This window comes from Bos mutus, chromosome 21 (genome assembly GCF_027580195.1).
Source record: "Bos mutus isolate GX-2022 chromosome 21, NWIPB_WYAK_1.1, whole genome shotgun sequence".
NCBI lineage: Eukaryota > Metazoa > Chordata > Mammalia > Artiodactyla > Bovidae > Bos > Bos mutus.
The window spans coordinates 7,356,938-7,373,421 of NC_091637.1; the positions used below are offsets into that span (position 1 = coordinate 7,356,938).

At 49.5% G+C, this 16,484-nt stretch overlaps 1 protein-coding gene across 1 annotated transcript in view; it reads left to right on the forward strand.

Moving 5' to 3' along the window:
• Positions 1-16,484, forward strand: part of IGF1R (insulin like growth factor 1 receptor) — a 305,476-nt gene that overhangs the window by 242,022 nt on the left and 46,970 nt on the right. Inside the window, exons 4-7 of the mRNA XM_070358355.1 lie at positions 1,843-1,991; positions 5,175-5,319; positions 13,451-13,665; positions 15,561-15,687. Coding sequence (XP_070214456.1) covers positions 1,843-1,991; positions 5,175-5,319; positions 13,451-13,665; positions 15,561-15,687 — 636 coding nt within the window. The remainder of the gene's footprint in view (positions 1-1,842; positions 1,992-5,174; positions 5,320-13,450; positions 13,666-15,560; positions 15,688-16,484) is intronic.

Genomic DNA, 16,484 nt, shown 5'->3' on the forward strand with positions numbered 1-16,484 from the left:
AGAAACAAACTATTCAAACACACACAACATGGATGGATCTCAAGGACATTAAGCTGTGTGAAAAACAAAAAACCAGTCTCACAAGGTCAACACACCAGATGATGACATTTATGTAAGATTCTGAAAATAACATCATTACTGAGACCAAGAATGGGTGAGTGGCGGCCCCGAGTTGGAGGTGTGGGGGCAGGCTGACCAAACGGGCAGCACGCAGGAGGTGTTGGTGGGCACGGGCCGGCTCGTGGCGGTGGTTACTCCGGTGATAGGGTGGCGTGGGAGTGTATTGTGCCTGTGTGTTTCCTGGGCTTGATGTCGTATTGTCATGGTACAGGAGGGAGCCATCAGGGGGAACTGGGTCAAGGGTACACAGAACCCCTCTGTACAACTTTTGTGACTTTCTGTGTGTCTGTAATTATTTCACACCAAGTTTTTAGAAAGGGAGGTGGGGCATTATATAGTATGTAGGTAAGTTAGAGAAGGAAATGGCAAGCCACTTCAGTGTTCTTGCCTGGAGAATCCCAGGGACGGGGGAGCCTGGTGGGCTGCCATCTATGGGGTCGCACAGAGTCAGACACGACTGAAGTGACTTAGCAGTAGCAGGTAAGTTAGAAGCAATAAAAGACCAACAAGGAATGCTGAGGAAAATCTGCTGCAGACTCTAGAAGTGAAAGTGTTGTGATGTCAGAGAAAGGGGGTACCTCCATTGCTGTGGTCGGCGCATTTCCTCTGGAAACCTTCCCTCCTGTTTTCCCGACGTGAAATAAGAAAACAGTAGGGATACCATGTTTATCTATAAGCTTTTAAACAAAGCCCTTCATCTTTGCCTTAGATATGCAATAAAGTTCAGTGATGGAGGGCGGTACTTAATGCTAAGAGCTTTAACTGACACTGCTTTCCTGGATGTTTCTCACTTATCTTCATGAAGTTTGAAAGATCATTCAAGAATAATCATGTAAATATAGTGGCTCTCCAGTTCACCATCCTATTACACACACATCTCATAATGTTGTATCATTTATTTTGTTGGGAAATTGACCCAGCTTCCTGCGGTTCAGAGAATTGGATTAGTGTTTTGTCCACCATTCCCTAAATAAGGAAGAGTATCAAGGTCACTCGCTAGTCCCTGGCTGTTGGTGGGCTTGTGGCGTGTTCAAGATTGCATGTGAAATAGGAGCTCATTATGAAGCAATGGAAGTTCCCGTTTTTATTGTGTATGCAGCAAAAACAACATTTGGATCAATTTACAAGTTTCTGCCAAACACTGTCAAGAAATTATTTCAGTTGTGCTTTAGCAAGAAAATAATGGATCTGTGCTACAGCACGTGCCTTCTGAAATCCCCCACTGGGCCGCCGGCCACAGGAGTTAGCTTCCGGTTGGCGGCGGGGACACTGCTGTCCCTTCGGCGTCCCCGTCCACTCTCCCAGCAGCTCCTCCGGGGTGCACCAGCAGGGCCCGTGACCTCAGAGAGCAGCTCTGTTCTTCTTGGGATCCCCCGGTGTCTCCCTTCTGCAAGGCTGTTTGTCTCACGTGGGACCAGCTGGCTCACCAGCCCCAGCCTATGATACACACATGCCTCAAGGGTGTATCATGTGTTCTGTCTGGAAGCAGGCAGCACGCTTTTCCTTTGTAGGCAGTTTCTCCTTTTGATTGCCGTTTGAGTGGCTTACCCTGGGTAGGCTTGGCAATGAGAAACAGCACGACCACTTGAATGCTTCTGCCAATTGCTTTCTGTAATGTGGACTATAGAGACACCTGGAATAAAAGCATATCTTTTAAGAATTTTTGTAATGTAGGAAGACAGACTCAGCTCTCAGTGTGTTGGGTTGTTTTATTTTCAACAGCATGTACTGCATCCCTTGCGAAGGCCCTTGTCCCAAAGTGTGTGAGGAAGAAAAGAAGACAAAGACCATTGATTCTGTCACTTCTGCTCAGATGCTCCAAGGATGCACCATCTTCAAAGGCAATCTGCTCATCAACATCCGACGCGGCAGTAAGTATTCCCTTTTCCTGGAAGAGAGGGCCAGACCTCTCGGTTTTCTTTTGTTGAGCTTTTCCTACTCGTCCGTGACTCACAACTAAACTATGGGCCTAGAAAAACAACATGGTGTGTAAGCCACATGCTCGGGGCCCCTCCTTTGAGCGTCCCTCAAAGATTAAAAAGAGAGCAGGAGATTGAAAGGCAGTCGGCATTTTAGCCACGGGCTCAGCGTTTGTTTCTGCACAGGGTCATCCTTCATCTCTCTTAAGTCACATCTTATGCAGGATGTTCATGTCTCAACACATGCAAACCCCAGGAGAGACGGATGGATCAGAGGTGTGACTCAGCAGTCTCCAGCCAGAGCCAAGGCCTCAGAGCTTTAAGTCCAGAGAGTCTTGGTTCCTTGGATGTGTGGAAGAGACTGAGCAAGGGAAGGGTTTAATGATGTCAGTTTAAAGTTTTATTCAGTCCAAAACTGGCCCATCTCCAAATTTACTTCTGACAACCAAGAGAGATACAAGCATATTACATCAGCATGCATTTGAAGCTTCAGTCTCATCATCCTCTGTAGGATTCCCCACTGTTTGCAGTAGATGGTGTTCCAGGCAATTGCATGTGCGAAGCATTTCTGGTTGACTTATCTGGTGATATTTTCAGTTCTAATCTGTAATTGACAAAGGCTTCTAGTAATAGTGCCTTAAATTCTCTACCACTGGAACCACTTGATGAAGGCACCGATAGTTTCGTCAGCTGGGAGAAATATAGTAAGAAGGTGTTGAGGTTGAAAGGGACTTTTTTACTAAATTCTTAAAAAAAAAAAAAAAATTATATGGTTTGAGGGGCTTCCCTGATGGCTCAGGTGGTAAAGAATCTGCCTGCATTTTGGGAGACCTGGGTTCCATCCCTGGATTGGGAAGATCCCCTGGAGAAGGTCATGGCAACCCACTCCAATATTCTGGCCCAGAGAATCCCATGGACAGAAGAGCCTGGTGGGTTACAGTCCATGGGGTCACCCAGAGTCGGACACAACTGAGCGGCTCAGCATAGCACGCAGCATTCTGTGCATTTACTTTCCCTTAATATTGATACTATTTGTACAGTGAGTGAGTGTTATTCTTAGGATTTAGAGATAACAGCATCAAGCTTTTTGCTTAGTTTTTTTGAATTTTGGATAGCCCTTTATTTTCACAACAACCTTCACCACTTCACAACAGAGATAACTTTATTTCCACACAGCTAGAATTTTATTACTTTCATGGTATTCTGAAGTTTTATTCTTTCTGCTCTTACTAGATTTCCTAATTTCTCAAACAGATTTCTTCATTTCCTAGAACGTACCCTTTAAGTGTGTAAAAGTGTTAGTCGCTCAGTTGTGTCCAACTCTTTGTGACGCCATGGACTGTAGCTCACCAGCTCTTCAGTCTGTTGAATTCTCCAGGCAAGAATATTGGAGTGGGTTGCCATGACCTTCTCCAGGGGATCTTCCCAATTCAGGGATTGAACCCAGGTTTCCTACATTGCAGGCAGATTCTTTACTATCTGAGCCACCAAGAAAGCCTTAAGTGCCTAACCCTTCTTTTATTTTCATATTTCTGTCCTCAAAATAGGAGAAGGAAATGACAACCCACTCCAAGATTCTTGCCTGGGAAATCCCATGGGTAGAGGAGCCTAGTGAGCTACAGTCCATAGGGTCGCAAAGTTGGAAATGACTGAATGAGTATGCACACGTGCATCCTCAAAATATTTTTTAAAGACTTTAATCCGTGAATCAGGAAGTATAGTTTACTATATAGTTTGAGGAGGAATTGGTACATATTTGTGTGTGATCATGCAACGTGGCTTCCAGTTCATGTCCACGGCAGGCAGTTGGTTGGGCATCTTATTGGAAAGGCCCCTCTTCAGCCTTGACTGAAAGGCGTGAGTCCCACCACATGTTTTATTCAGAATCTCTTCCATGAAACATCAACTGTAGGCAACTGCTAGTCTTTACAACTCGAATTTCTCCATTTCTCTTGGGAAACCATCACACTGTAAAGAAACACAGGGCCTTGCCCTAGAGGCTGCTGCTGCTAAGTTGCTTCAGTCGTGTCTGACTCTGTGCGACCCCATAGACGGCAGCCCACTGGGCTCTCCTGTCCCTGGGATTCTCCAGGCAAGAACACTGGAGTGGGTTGCCATTGCCTTCTCCAATGCATGAAAGTGAAAAGTGAAAGGGAAGTTGCTCAGTCGTGTCCAACTCTTAGCAACCTCATGGACTGCAGCTCACCAGGCTCCTCCGTCCATGGGATTTTCCAGGCAATAGTACTGGAGTGGGGTGCCATTGCCTTCTCCGTGCCCTAGAGGACAGTATCCTTATTCTTTGATGTTTATCAGTTGAAAGCAAAGCAGAACCTTTTATTAACTAAGCCTTCACAGGTCATACACAGTACAATTCCATTGGTTGAACCACACCCAATTCATTATAGTATGCCTTGTAATTTTGGCATAAGTTGAACTGAAGTTTATGCTTTTTACTTACTATGAGAAAAAGGCTGTAAGAGTAAATACACTGTTCATACAGCTTGTCATTTTTGCACATGTGTTAGCAATGATGTTCCCAACTCTTTTCCACCTGTGAGAATCATGTATGTGCATTATAGAAAATTTAGAAGCGTAGAAGTGAATTATTGAAAATTACCTGCCAATAACCGTTGTTAATATTTTGGTGCATTTTCTTGCAGTCTTAGTAAGATGGAGTCTTTAAATATAGATCCCTGTATCTTAGGAACTAGGAATGCAGCAGAAGCAGTTCCTAGTGAGACCGAGAAAACATTGTTTGTTTAGTCATGCCCTTCTACTGTGGAGGCAGTGCTGTTGACAGAGCATATTAGAGATGTTCCCTGGATATGTCCGCCTTAGCTAATTGGCAGTCTGGTGTTTACGATTTTACATTCTGTTAATCAGCCTGGGAGCTGCAGTCCTCAGGCTTCTAGAAACTGCCCTCCCCCCGCCTCGGGGGCCCATCCCAGGCATTGGGAGTTGAAAGCCACACTTAGGGAAACGCATTTTTGACCACGGGCAGGGATCCTGGGAGGCCTCGCATCTCGGGGCACCGGGGAAACAAGAGCTGTGCCGAAGTGCTGCCCACACGGGTCTGCGAGAAAACGTGTGTCCCCGTGTGACAAGGCGCGCAGTAACCCTGTCCCCCTGCCGCAGACAACATCGCTTCGGAACTGGAGAACTTCATGGGGCTCATCGAGGTGGTGACGGGCTACGTGAAGATCCGCCACTCCCACGCCTTGGTCTCCTTGTCCTTCCTGAAGAACCTGCGCCAGATCCTAGGGGAGGAGCAGCTAGAGGGGTAAGAGCTTCGCGTTGCAGCAGCTGATGCTCTCCCGCCACCGCCACTTACACACGCTGCCTTTAAGGTTTTCTCGTTAAAAAGAAGCAGCAGTGCCCGTGGTGGGGGCGCCCTGCGTGGGGCCACCTCCTCGCGAGGAGTCTCCTGCAGTCAAGATTCTCCATCCTTGAGCCTGGGTCCTGACCCATCTGGGGGTGGGTGTCTGCCTGTGTGCTGGCAAAGCAGCAGACAGGGCCGTGGAGGGCACCAAAAGCACTGAGATGGGGGCTGAATGGCTCACCTCTCCATGAAACCATCGTCCCGGGCCCCTTATCTCCCTCTGGATGCTGTGGTCCACTTCGTAAAAGCCATTCCACCTTTTCAGATGTGTTGGAACACCAGAAATACGGAGACGTATGAACAGTTCATTTGGTTACAAAGAAATCTTGACTCACAGAATTGTTTCTATTGATCAGCTCATAGGATTTGTGCTACTGGTAGAACGTTTGCCTTCTGCAGAGATGCGCTTTGTGATAAGGGTTTTAGCCTCGCCCAAGGCCATCCACCGCTTGAGGAATGAAAATAGATGCTTCGATCGCTGCGCACACATGGGCAGTTTCCCTCCCGAATTCACCCCAGGTGTTCCTGTGCACATGCGCTTCTCTTCACAGGCGCCCCTTTAAATATAATTCTTGTATTGCTTTAAGCTAATGCTTCGAAATAAAAGGAGACATCCATTAATGAGTTAACTCCTTCTAAAGAGAATTTGGGGAAATAATTTAGGAAAGCAAGAGGTGGGAAGGTCATGAGAAAGGTTGTCTTTGCTGATTTATGTGCCCCGATGGATAAAGTTACCACATAAGGGTTTCCTTACAGCCCTCCTGCTTTTCTCAGACTCACTCTCAGTCAGTCTTAAATTCTTAAAATTCCATCATCTGATATAGCCAAAGAGAGGGGGCAGCACTTCATTCCATCCCCGAAAAGCATACTGTCCTCCCCGCTGGGAACCCTGTTTCTTTCGAAAAACATCTTCCTCCTGGCGAATCCACCGAGGCTGCTGCTGTGCTCAGCCCGATGTCCCAGGTCACCAATATAGCAAGCCAAGGCTCTGCCAGTTTGAGGTGATAGTTATTGTTGGTTGTAGTCAATTTTAAAATGAATTTTAGCACAGCTATTTTTCCTTTTCCTCCAAGTAGGTTTTTCTTGAAACTCTGGTGATGGTAAGCACCTTTTCTTTAGCATATTGGTACCTGCAGGTTTTCCTTCTGCTTGAGGATACACTTTTTTCCCCCAGGTTGAGCAAGTGATATAGACAGAGGGGAGAGCTAGCAGGAGAGTTCAGTTAATTTTTACTAGGAATTATTACATGACGTGATTACCTATCAGTTGTGTGTTAACTAAAAGTATTATGCACTCAAGTGTAGCTGAAATTAAAGTGTGACTCTTATTTGCAAAAATATTTATGACGTATTTCTTATTATCTGAACCTTGTGTAAAGCCAGAAGCCCCAGTAGGGTCTTCTTACAGATAGATGCATATCGTCTCTTAGGTGTTTGGGCCACTTCCAGGCTCAGGGAAGCTTCAGGCCTCCCCTGATCTTAGTACTTTATTTGTCAGGGGATGGCAATGGTGAGCCTGCTGATCGTCAGTAGTCCTGGTTGCTCTGAGGAGACTGAGCGTCCAGCCTTGGATTTCTTCCTGCCATTGCTGGGAGGAAGTGCTCTCTAGCTGGAGCACTTGAGAACCTAGCTTCTCTACACGAGAGCTGTGTTCCTTTGACTGCCTTCCTCACCCATGACCAAAATGGTCTGGGTAACCTTGCTTGTGATGAGTGCCCCTGCAGCTGGCTTTGGCAGTAGCAACTCAATTCTGTATTTCTCCTCCTCAGACTTAGGAAGGAGGTTAGGTCCAGCCCCTTCACCTGCTCCCCTCACTCCTATAAGAAGAGTCACGCAGATACAGAGACCAAACGCGTGGTTACCAGCAGGGGAGGGGGAATGGGGTGGGGAGTACAGGGATAGGAGATTAGGAGGTACAAACTGTTACGTATAAAATAAGTTACAGGGAGGGATAAAATGTGCAACACAGGGGACATAGCTGATATTTTATAATAACTACAAATGGAGTATAACCTTTAAAAACAGTGGGGATTTCCACGGTGGTCCAGTGGTTAGGAATACAGGGGATGCAGTTTTGATCCCTGGTCACGGAATTAAGATCCCACAAGCCACGTGGTATGGCCAAAAAAAAAGTGAACTGTAAAAACTATGAATCACTATATGTACACCTAAAACTATAAAGAATGCAAAATACACTTTAAAAAGAGCCAATCTTCCACTCAAACCTTAAAAAAGAAAGGAAGAGTCCAAAGGAAGCAGAAAAGAAAGGAAGATGATAAATAGATAAATGCCAGCAGTGCTGAGCGAACTTTGCAGAGTGCCACAGGGGAAGAAAAGGCACATGCCATGGGCATGAAAAAGAGTCAGATATCTGATTGAGAAAGATCAGACAGGCTTCTGAGAAGAGGTGGCTTTGGAGACGGGCCTTGGGGGTTTCCGGAAACGCTCAGAGAGCAGAGGGTGAAGAAAGGCGTTTCAGGCCGGCAGCAGCAGAGGCAACGAGCTGGGGCGTCCTGGGACGTGTTTGGCAAAAAATGCTGGAGAGGTAGGTGGCATTAGGGTTACGTAAGCTGCTATGCACCCAGGTGTGGAGGTTATAATTTGGATAGGCAGCGGAACCTACACAGGACGTTTGAGTTACCAGAGTGTTAGTAGAACCTTTCACTTCCGTGTGCTTTTGCTATAAGCCAAGATGACTTTTACCCCAGGGGTTCCCACACTTTGCTATACTTAAGAGTCATCCAGAGGCTTTTAAGGAATCCTGATGCCCAAGTTGTACTCCATCCCAATTCAGTCAGAACGTTTAAGGGTAGGATCCAAGCATCAGTGCTTTTCTAAGGATCGCCAGGTAATTTCTGTGTGTGCCAAATTGGAAACCACTGCTTTACCCCTTTATTTCTTCTTCTCATAAGCATGTCCCCAAAACTTTGATTTTTTGCCTAGATATTTTCTTGTCACACTGTTGTCTTAAAGTATGATTTTTCTTATACCTCTCATGACCAAGTAAGTGCTTCCACTTGGTGCAGTGGGAAGAAAGTTTTATAGCCTTTTGCTTTGATGCTGAGCAGACAAATTGGTAGTACATACATCCTTTTTATGTGTCACCCCTTGCTTTCCAAACTGGAACTGAGACCTGTCCCCAGATGTCTCCCGAGTAGCCCAGACTACAAAGTCAAGTCCAGAATGTGAAATTCAAGAGCATTGCCTGGAGTAGGCCTCTTATTCCTCACTTAGAGTGAGCTGATTCTAGAATCTGACATCCAGGACTGTGATGGACACAGAGCAAAATCACGTGGGAACAGGTGGCAGGGCTGCTTGTCTCTGGGTCAGAGGGGCCAGACAACATAGGCAGTCTAAAGTTAAGCCAGCAGAATTCAGATGGCCAGTGCTTCCTTGAGGACATCACTCTGTGTAAGGTGGTGTGTTTCTGGAATAATAACCTTAGACATTAAGACCAAAGTTGTGCTGTTTTGGAAGGAAGTGGATTTTGGAATACACATGTACAAGGTTTCTATGAAATGGTTAATTTGTAAGCCCTTGAAAAGGATATTTCTGTTATCTGAAAAAAATTCCCTGATGTTGAACAACCCTGTTTTGTGATAGCATCAGATAAATGAGTTAAAATTCCAGATTTGTTGGTGCCACCAAGGATAGTCGCCCTGAAAAGAGTAAGAGTTAGACAGAGGTGGAGGGTTATAAGGATCGGAGTCTTGGATGCAGTCAGGCGTCTCTACCACTTGGCTTTGCAACACTGTGCTTTATTCTATCTTCTTGCAGCTCTAAGATTAGGTTGCAACATGGCTATACTTTAACACTTCTTTGGCACTTCCAAAAAATGTACACTCAGTCGTGTGACTCAGCAGTTCCAGGATCTACCCCAGTATCTACCCAAGAGAAACGAAAACATGCCCCCACAAGACTCGTACGGGATTGCTCATAGGAGTATTATTCATGATACCATCCCCCCTCACCCCACAGCAAATAAAAGCCCCACTGGAAGCAATCCAAATGTCCATCAGCAGATGAGTGGGTAAATAAAACGTGGCACAGTGGGTTCCTGCCCAACGATAATGTCACAACACGAGTGAACCTCAAAAACATCAGGGTAAGTGAAAAAAAGCCAGACACGAGAGACTCCACGTTGTAGATTCCCATTCGTTGTAATGGGTGATTTCTGGAAAAGGCAAAACTGTGGAGACAGAAAGCCGTGAAGAGCTGGGGGTGGAATCAGAGGTTGAGCACCACGGGGAATGAAGAGCTTTGGGAGTGCTGAGAGCGAGGAGGGGTGGAGAGGCTCCGACACTGCCTCGTGGGCATGGCTGGACCCCTGTGTGAGTTTACTGAGCTCCGGAACTGTAAAAGCTTACAATGACTGGATTTTTTTGGTAGATAAATTATACCTCAGTAAAGCTGTTTTTAAAACACTCAAAGAGGAAACATTTTTAGAGGATCTGTTTGGTTCTAGAGACACGTGAATATAAATTCCTACCCTTGCTGAACCCCCAAGGCTGGTGTAAATATTGAACTTCGGAGGAGATTTGGACGTAGTCGAAAGCAGTCTGCTGCAGACGGATTAGAGGCAGCCTCTGTGCAAAGACCAAGCCCTCCGTCTGCTGCGGAGTGCTGGGGACAGCCCCCATGTGCTGGGTTCTGATGCCCCCTAGGGACCGCAGGGAAGAGGCTGTGTTTTTTTTCTCTGAGAAATAAAGGGAATGGTGATTGCTTTTTTCCAGTCTGTCAGTGAAGTTTGGAAAGGGGGAGAGTGTTCATTCCTGCCCCGCCCTCCCCCAGCCCCATCTGTCCCAGCTGGGGAGAAGCTGAAGAAATGCTTTGTCTAGAGTTGCTGTCTAGTGAGACAGGAGATGACGCTCCAGCCTTGGACCTGGCGTTGTCTTCTAAGTACGAGGAGAATCCCCAGCACTGTGCCTTCCTCTGCTTCCCGGTCTTTCCTGCCCTTCATCTGAGCAGGCGGGGAGGTGGTGGTGTTGACAACTCAGAGATAAGACAGCCCTGAGACTGGAGCCATAAATAAAACAGTTGGGTGTACAATATATGCTGGGCATTTAGGATGTTGATGCAGGAAATACATAGATGTCCTCAAGGAAATAACCTCCCACTGGGGACCCACCCCAAGCATAGGAACAAACATTTTTTGCAACCTTAAGAGCTGGGGAAAGGACACTAACACAGATAAAATCCAGGCACCACAGAGTCTGTGTAAGGGACAGAAAAATAACCAGATAGTTTTTAAAAATACATTTTGAATGTAAAGGCAGTCATCTTAGAAACAATTAGGAAATCACATTTACAGAGCAATTGAGTTAAACAGCTAATTCCTTTAGGAAACAATAAAATCTAAGTGTGTTTATGAGTGTGTTGAAGATGTGCAGACAAGTTTCTGCCTTTTCCTACCTCGTAATCCTCACCTGATCTCAGAAGGAATGGGAGGGCAGCAGGGTGCCAGCTGGGGTTGGGAAAACAAGAACAGTATTGACGGGCAGCTCGTGAATGGCTTGGTTATTATTGTGAGGAGGGTTTTATTTTTATTTTCTGTCGCTTACTCCAGCTCCATAACGACCGGGTTTTATTGATATTGGTATCCGGGCTCCAGGCCTTCTCAGAGTTGTTAAAAAAAAATGTTTATGTTTACTGTAAAAAGATAATCTCGCTTTTCAAAGTGATTAATCACATACACAGAATTTCAGTGTGCCTGCCATTCATTTGTCAAATTCCTTATAATTCATGCTCCCTCCCCTGGGGAGAAGATGTTTTGTTCAGAAGGTATTTTCTGTATGGTTATGTTCCCTGCTAGTGAAATTAGTTTACTAAAATAAAAGCCTCATCTTAGGTTGAGTCAGAAGTTTGACCTGGGTAATTGGCCTTCACTCCCGGCTCAGAGGTTTCTGCACCAACAAGGAGATTTTGTCCCTCGCGGTTACGACCTGGGCACCTGGGAGCCGTGACACCGCAGAGCGTCCTTCAGAGCTGGGACTAGCCCGAGGGCAGGGACGGCCCTTGCCGGCAGGCATCCGACTCCACCTGCGGACACCCCTCCTCCGAGCAGCGGCCCCAGCAGCCTGGCTAGGAGGGATCAGACACAGCCAGGAGGGGTGCGGTGAACCCCGCCTTTGCGGTGCCTAGCCTGAGCCTCGGTTCCTTTGGACAATATTTCACATCCATTTTCCAGTATATTCCTATGTTGGGGAGCAAGCTCTCGTTGAAAGGAAAGGATTTGTTGGCCTGCCCGTTTCTGCCGCTGACTTGGTGACCCGGGATGTGTCTGAGGCCTCGGTGTGAGAAGGAGCCCCTCTTGGCTTCCAAGCTGCCGCCTTTCGGCCCGCGGGCTCACTGTGCCCCTCCGCCACCCGGCCCCGCGAGGTGCACTTCGTGAGGGGCTGGGCCTCAGGCCAGGGGCAGATGCCCCCTGGGTGCAGCGGCTCCTCCTGGGCCCTGCACACCCGCAGGGCTCTCGGGTGACGCCCTTCCTCCGCCTGCTGACCCGTGAGTGACGGACGGAACTGCAGAAGGAGCTGAGTACCTGCGTGCGTGCGTGCGTACCTGCAGCTCGTGGACCTCACCGCTTGTCCTGGGCCCGGTCTCGGAATGCCCCGGGAACTCCCGAGAATAAGTTTGGGCGTGACCCAGGCTTCCGCTTAGCTCAGCGGGTGGGCTGACTGGCGGGTAGAGGCCTGAACCTCACCGGGCGCCAGGCGGTGCCCGGCGCACCCCGCCCCAGGGCAGAGGAGCGCGCCGGGCTTCCGTCTGGTCCTTCCTGGCTCTGGGAACGGGGGCCGGGGTCCTTTCTTCTCTGCTGTGTGTGTGTTGGATCCCTGAGTGGGTCTTGGAAACCGCACACAAGGTGGCACCAGTGCCTAGACTCAGTTTTGTAGAGGGCACTGGAGTGAACCCCAGAAGGAAACAGGCGGGGGCGGGGGGGGGGGGAGAGGGATGGGGTCTGAGGTCTGCTGGGAACAGCCCTGTCAGTGCCGGACTGGGGTGCGCAGTGACCCTGCCCGCCTGTTGTGCAGGTGTGTCCAGACCCCGGGCGGGAGCTGTCCGCTCGCCTGCTGCCCCGAGGGGTGTGGGTGGTGTGGTTTCTAGGGAGACCCAGGCTAGCGGCTGCTGATGCTGGCTGTCCCCCCGCCTTGCCTTCAGAGGCGGCCGTGTCTGCTGCTTCTGGGTCCACCCACCGGGGTAGACGTCTCGCTTGGTCAGCTTTGGAGCCCCCGCCCCTCATGGTGCTCAGCATCTGTTAGACCGGTGCCTCTCCAGGTGTGGTCCCAGCACGTACAGCGTCAGCATCCCCTGAGCGCTGGTTAAAAATGCAGATCCTCAACCCCCCTAGACCTGCTCAGGAGAAACCCCCAGGGTGGGGCCCAGCCCCCAGCCCCCAGCCCTCTGAAAATCAGCTGTGTGCGCCCTAAACTCTGAACTTGTTGGACACTGAGTTGCTGTCCCCTGGATGGGTGGCCTGGGGAGTTGCCCTTCAGGGGCCATTTCTTCTCCCCCACCTTCTCCAGTGACCAAAGCTGAGACTTTTCAGGGTGGGCTGCATCTGAAGGAGGAACTGAGCCATCTGCCTGTCCCGTTCTCTCTCCTCCCCGCTGAGCTGCACGGAGGGGATGGGATAGGATTTAACCCCGAGGATAATGGCAGGCTTTCTACAGCAAATATGTAAGCTGTTCCGGTTGAGTAACAGAGCATATCTGTTCTCCCGCGGACTGATTTCAAGTGCGTTGTACATACTCTGCTTGAGAGAAATAACCAGAGGCGTTTCTAGAGAATGATTTGAGTAGCAGCCTCTAGTGTGAGAAGTGTAATCGGGGTCATCAAATTAGTGTTTTATCTGTTTTGACATTATTCTTGAATCATATGGTTGCTATTGTTAACAGGGACTCTTCCTTCTTAGATACTCTTAATTCCATCTCTGATCGGCAGAGGCGGTGTTTTCTGGAGCCAGGTGGCGAAGAGTCCCAGAGCAGGGTGGCTGGAGGCAAAGGATAACGGTCTGATGCTGATCTCTCTGCTTCCAGGAACTACTCCTTCTACGTCCTTGACAACCAGAACTTGCAGCAGCTGTGGGACTGGGACCACCGCAACCTGACCATCAAAGCTGGGAAAATGTACTTTGCGTTCAATCCCAAATTGTGTGTCTCGGAGATTTACCGCATGGAGGAAGTGACGGGGACTAAAGGGCGCCAGAGCAAAGGGGACATAAACACCAGGAACAACGGGGAGAGAGCCTCCTGTGAGTGCGACCTCCCATACTGCGCCGTGGCTTCTGTCTGTGGCCCCTCCTCACTTCATGCAGGCCTCTTAAACCAACACCTGGACATCTTCAAAGGCAGTAGTGAGGCAGATTCATATTAGTAAATTTTCCATAGGTTCCATCTGTGTATAAACATTTATAAATGGCTTTTCACTCAGATTTTAAAGAGGTGCTTACAGAATACACAGAGTTAAGCATCTTTTATGCTCACTCAGACTGTTGGATTATTTTCCAGGGGAGAGCTGGTTCTCTCCAGCCCTGGGAGGGAGTGAGCCTGGCCCTGAGTCTCCAGGGTGGAGGGGAGGTCTGAGGGCAGAGGGGCTCAGCTGCAGCCCCTGTGGCCATGGGCCCCCAACCTGGATCCTGGTCCCAGCACAGCATGGAAAATGGAGAGAGACTGCCTCCCTGAACTGATAACTGCTTTTTAAATTTAGAACAGTATAATTATAATCTTATATTGGTTATATGACTTCTGCTTGAAGGTTTTGCCTCTGAGCGGTGAGTTTCTCACCTAACCTTGTATGTAAAACTGCTTTTAAAAACGGTGTGCTTCTGTGTGGCTGGATCAGGTTATGAAGGTAAATGCTTTCTCCACCATCGGCTTTTGATAAGGGACAGTATGCAAAAAACAGAGACTAACCCCTGTGATCTGGGGTGGTGCACATGTGAACACTGGTGGGAGAGAATCTTAGAGACTGTCCACATTGGACTTTGTTTTGTGGGCTCGGGATTCACCCCGTAAACTCTCGAGTTGCCCAGGAAGGGGTTTTAGAGGAGGGAAACCTGACGCAGAGCTGCAGGGCCTTCTCCCTGCGCGTCACACGCCCCCCTTGCCACGCTCCTGTTTAGACCATTGCAGAGTGGATGTCGCATAGCTCTCTCAAAGTGTTTTTCTGCTCAGAGTCAGCCAGTCTGACCTGTTGGATCATGAATACAGTAGCCATTTATTTTCTTTTGGGGGAAAAAAAATGTTTCCTCTGTAAATAACATTTTAGCGGAAACTACAGCATTTTTTCCATCTCAATCCATCACATTTTGCCCCACAGACATCTTGGATTGTAACTGTTGCAGGCCTCTGCTTCACCTCCCTGAGGGTGGAGGGTGTGGTGGGAGGGAGTCAGGCAAACACAGGGCCCCGGGTGGAAAGGGCCGTTCATAGGAGAGCTCGGGTCTCAGCCTGGGCGACTTCAGCAGCCCTCCCCGAGTTCTCAGCAGTTTGAATCTGGCCCGGGAGCACGACGGGACTTGGGGCAGCCTCCCTGTGGTGCTCCCCAGCCCAGGCTCCTCCCACAGAGGACGGGAGCCGTGCCGAGCAAGGTGGGCTCTATTAGTGCTCAGTCCATTCCCCGCTATGTGTCGGCACTGCCGGAGCCTCCAGGGAGTTCCTGGAGGTGTCACGCAGGAGGGTGTCGGTACCAAGCTCAGACTAAGAAGTTCCCCTCCTATGGCACACCTGCCCCGTTACTGACGCAACCAGGCAGATCCGCAGTGGTGAGACAGGTGTCACCTTGTCTAAGAAGACTCTTCCAGCGTCAAGGTCCCCAGCCCCCTCGGTGGCCCACATCTCAGGCATGAGCAGAGACAAGCTCCTTGGTGCAGCCAGCAGTCCTCTTCCAGGTTATTAAGGATCGCCCACAGGTTCACATCCAGGGCCCCGCCTGAATGAAAGCAAAGGATGGAGCCCCTTGCAGGCCCTGTAGCACAGTGTTTGGGTCCTTAGTGGAGATGGCAGAGTCACTGAGACGTTCCAACAGGGGCTTTGCACACACAGCCAGCTTTGGGGGAGAGGGCCGTGGCCTGAGCAGATGAGCCCGCGGGCGAGTGGGAGGGGAGGGCGGAGATCACTGTCCCTCACGGGTGTGCCTCTGCCCCAGGTGAAAGTGACGTCCTGCACTTCACCTCCACCACCACGTCGAAGAACCGAATCATCATCACCTGGCACCGGTACCGGCCCCCCGACTACCGGGACCTCATCAGCTTCACCGTCTACTACAAGGAAGCGTGAGTGTCTGTGCTGCGGCCGTCCTTCTGTGGGCGGGCTTCATCCCCACCCCCACCCCCCCACCACCGACCCCTGCTGTCCGGTGACAGCCACGACCACCAGTGACAGCTGTAAACGAAAAAGTGTTTTCTCAACACCTTTCCTTCTTCAGTGGGTGCTTAGAGGTGCTTGAATTTAAAAAGTCCAAAGCAAAAAACTTACTTTGTGACTTAGGTCAGTCCAAACATTCAGAAGCTGGGATGGCGCGTGTGGTTGCGGCATCATTGTAGCCTTGGTGCCCTCTAACCCACAGTCCAGGGACGCCCGAATCGGGGTGCTCAGCCCCCTCGAGGTGACCCTCAAATGCGTCCGTAGTCCACTCCCGTCATCTCTGTGGCCCCTCCCCCCAGATGTGGCCCTCGACTGTAGATCGTAAGCCCTCCAAACAAGGCACGGGAAATGGAGAGAGACTGACCTCCACGTCCCGAACCTTTCAGGATCTCTCCCAGAATCTGCCAGGGGCATTTCTTGTCCTTCAGGGGACACCTGCCTGCCCGGGCAGCCATCTCTCCTGATGGCAGGAGTGTCTTCTTGGTCCGCCTCTCCCTTCCGGCACCTCCTGTATCCAGATGATTGGTTGCCCGGGGCCCGCCTTGATGCCTCTCCCGGGTGCCTACCTTCCCTGGAGCTGGAACCAGAGCCATGGTGTCAGCATCTGGTACCCTTTCCCCTGCCCCAGCTGGGGCCCTGGGAGTGCCTTGCCCATGAGAAAGTCCAGATGCAGGATTCTCAGGCATTCAGTGTCCCGGCACACAGG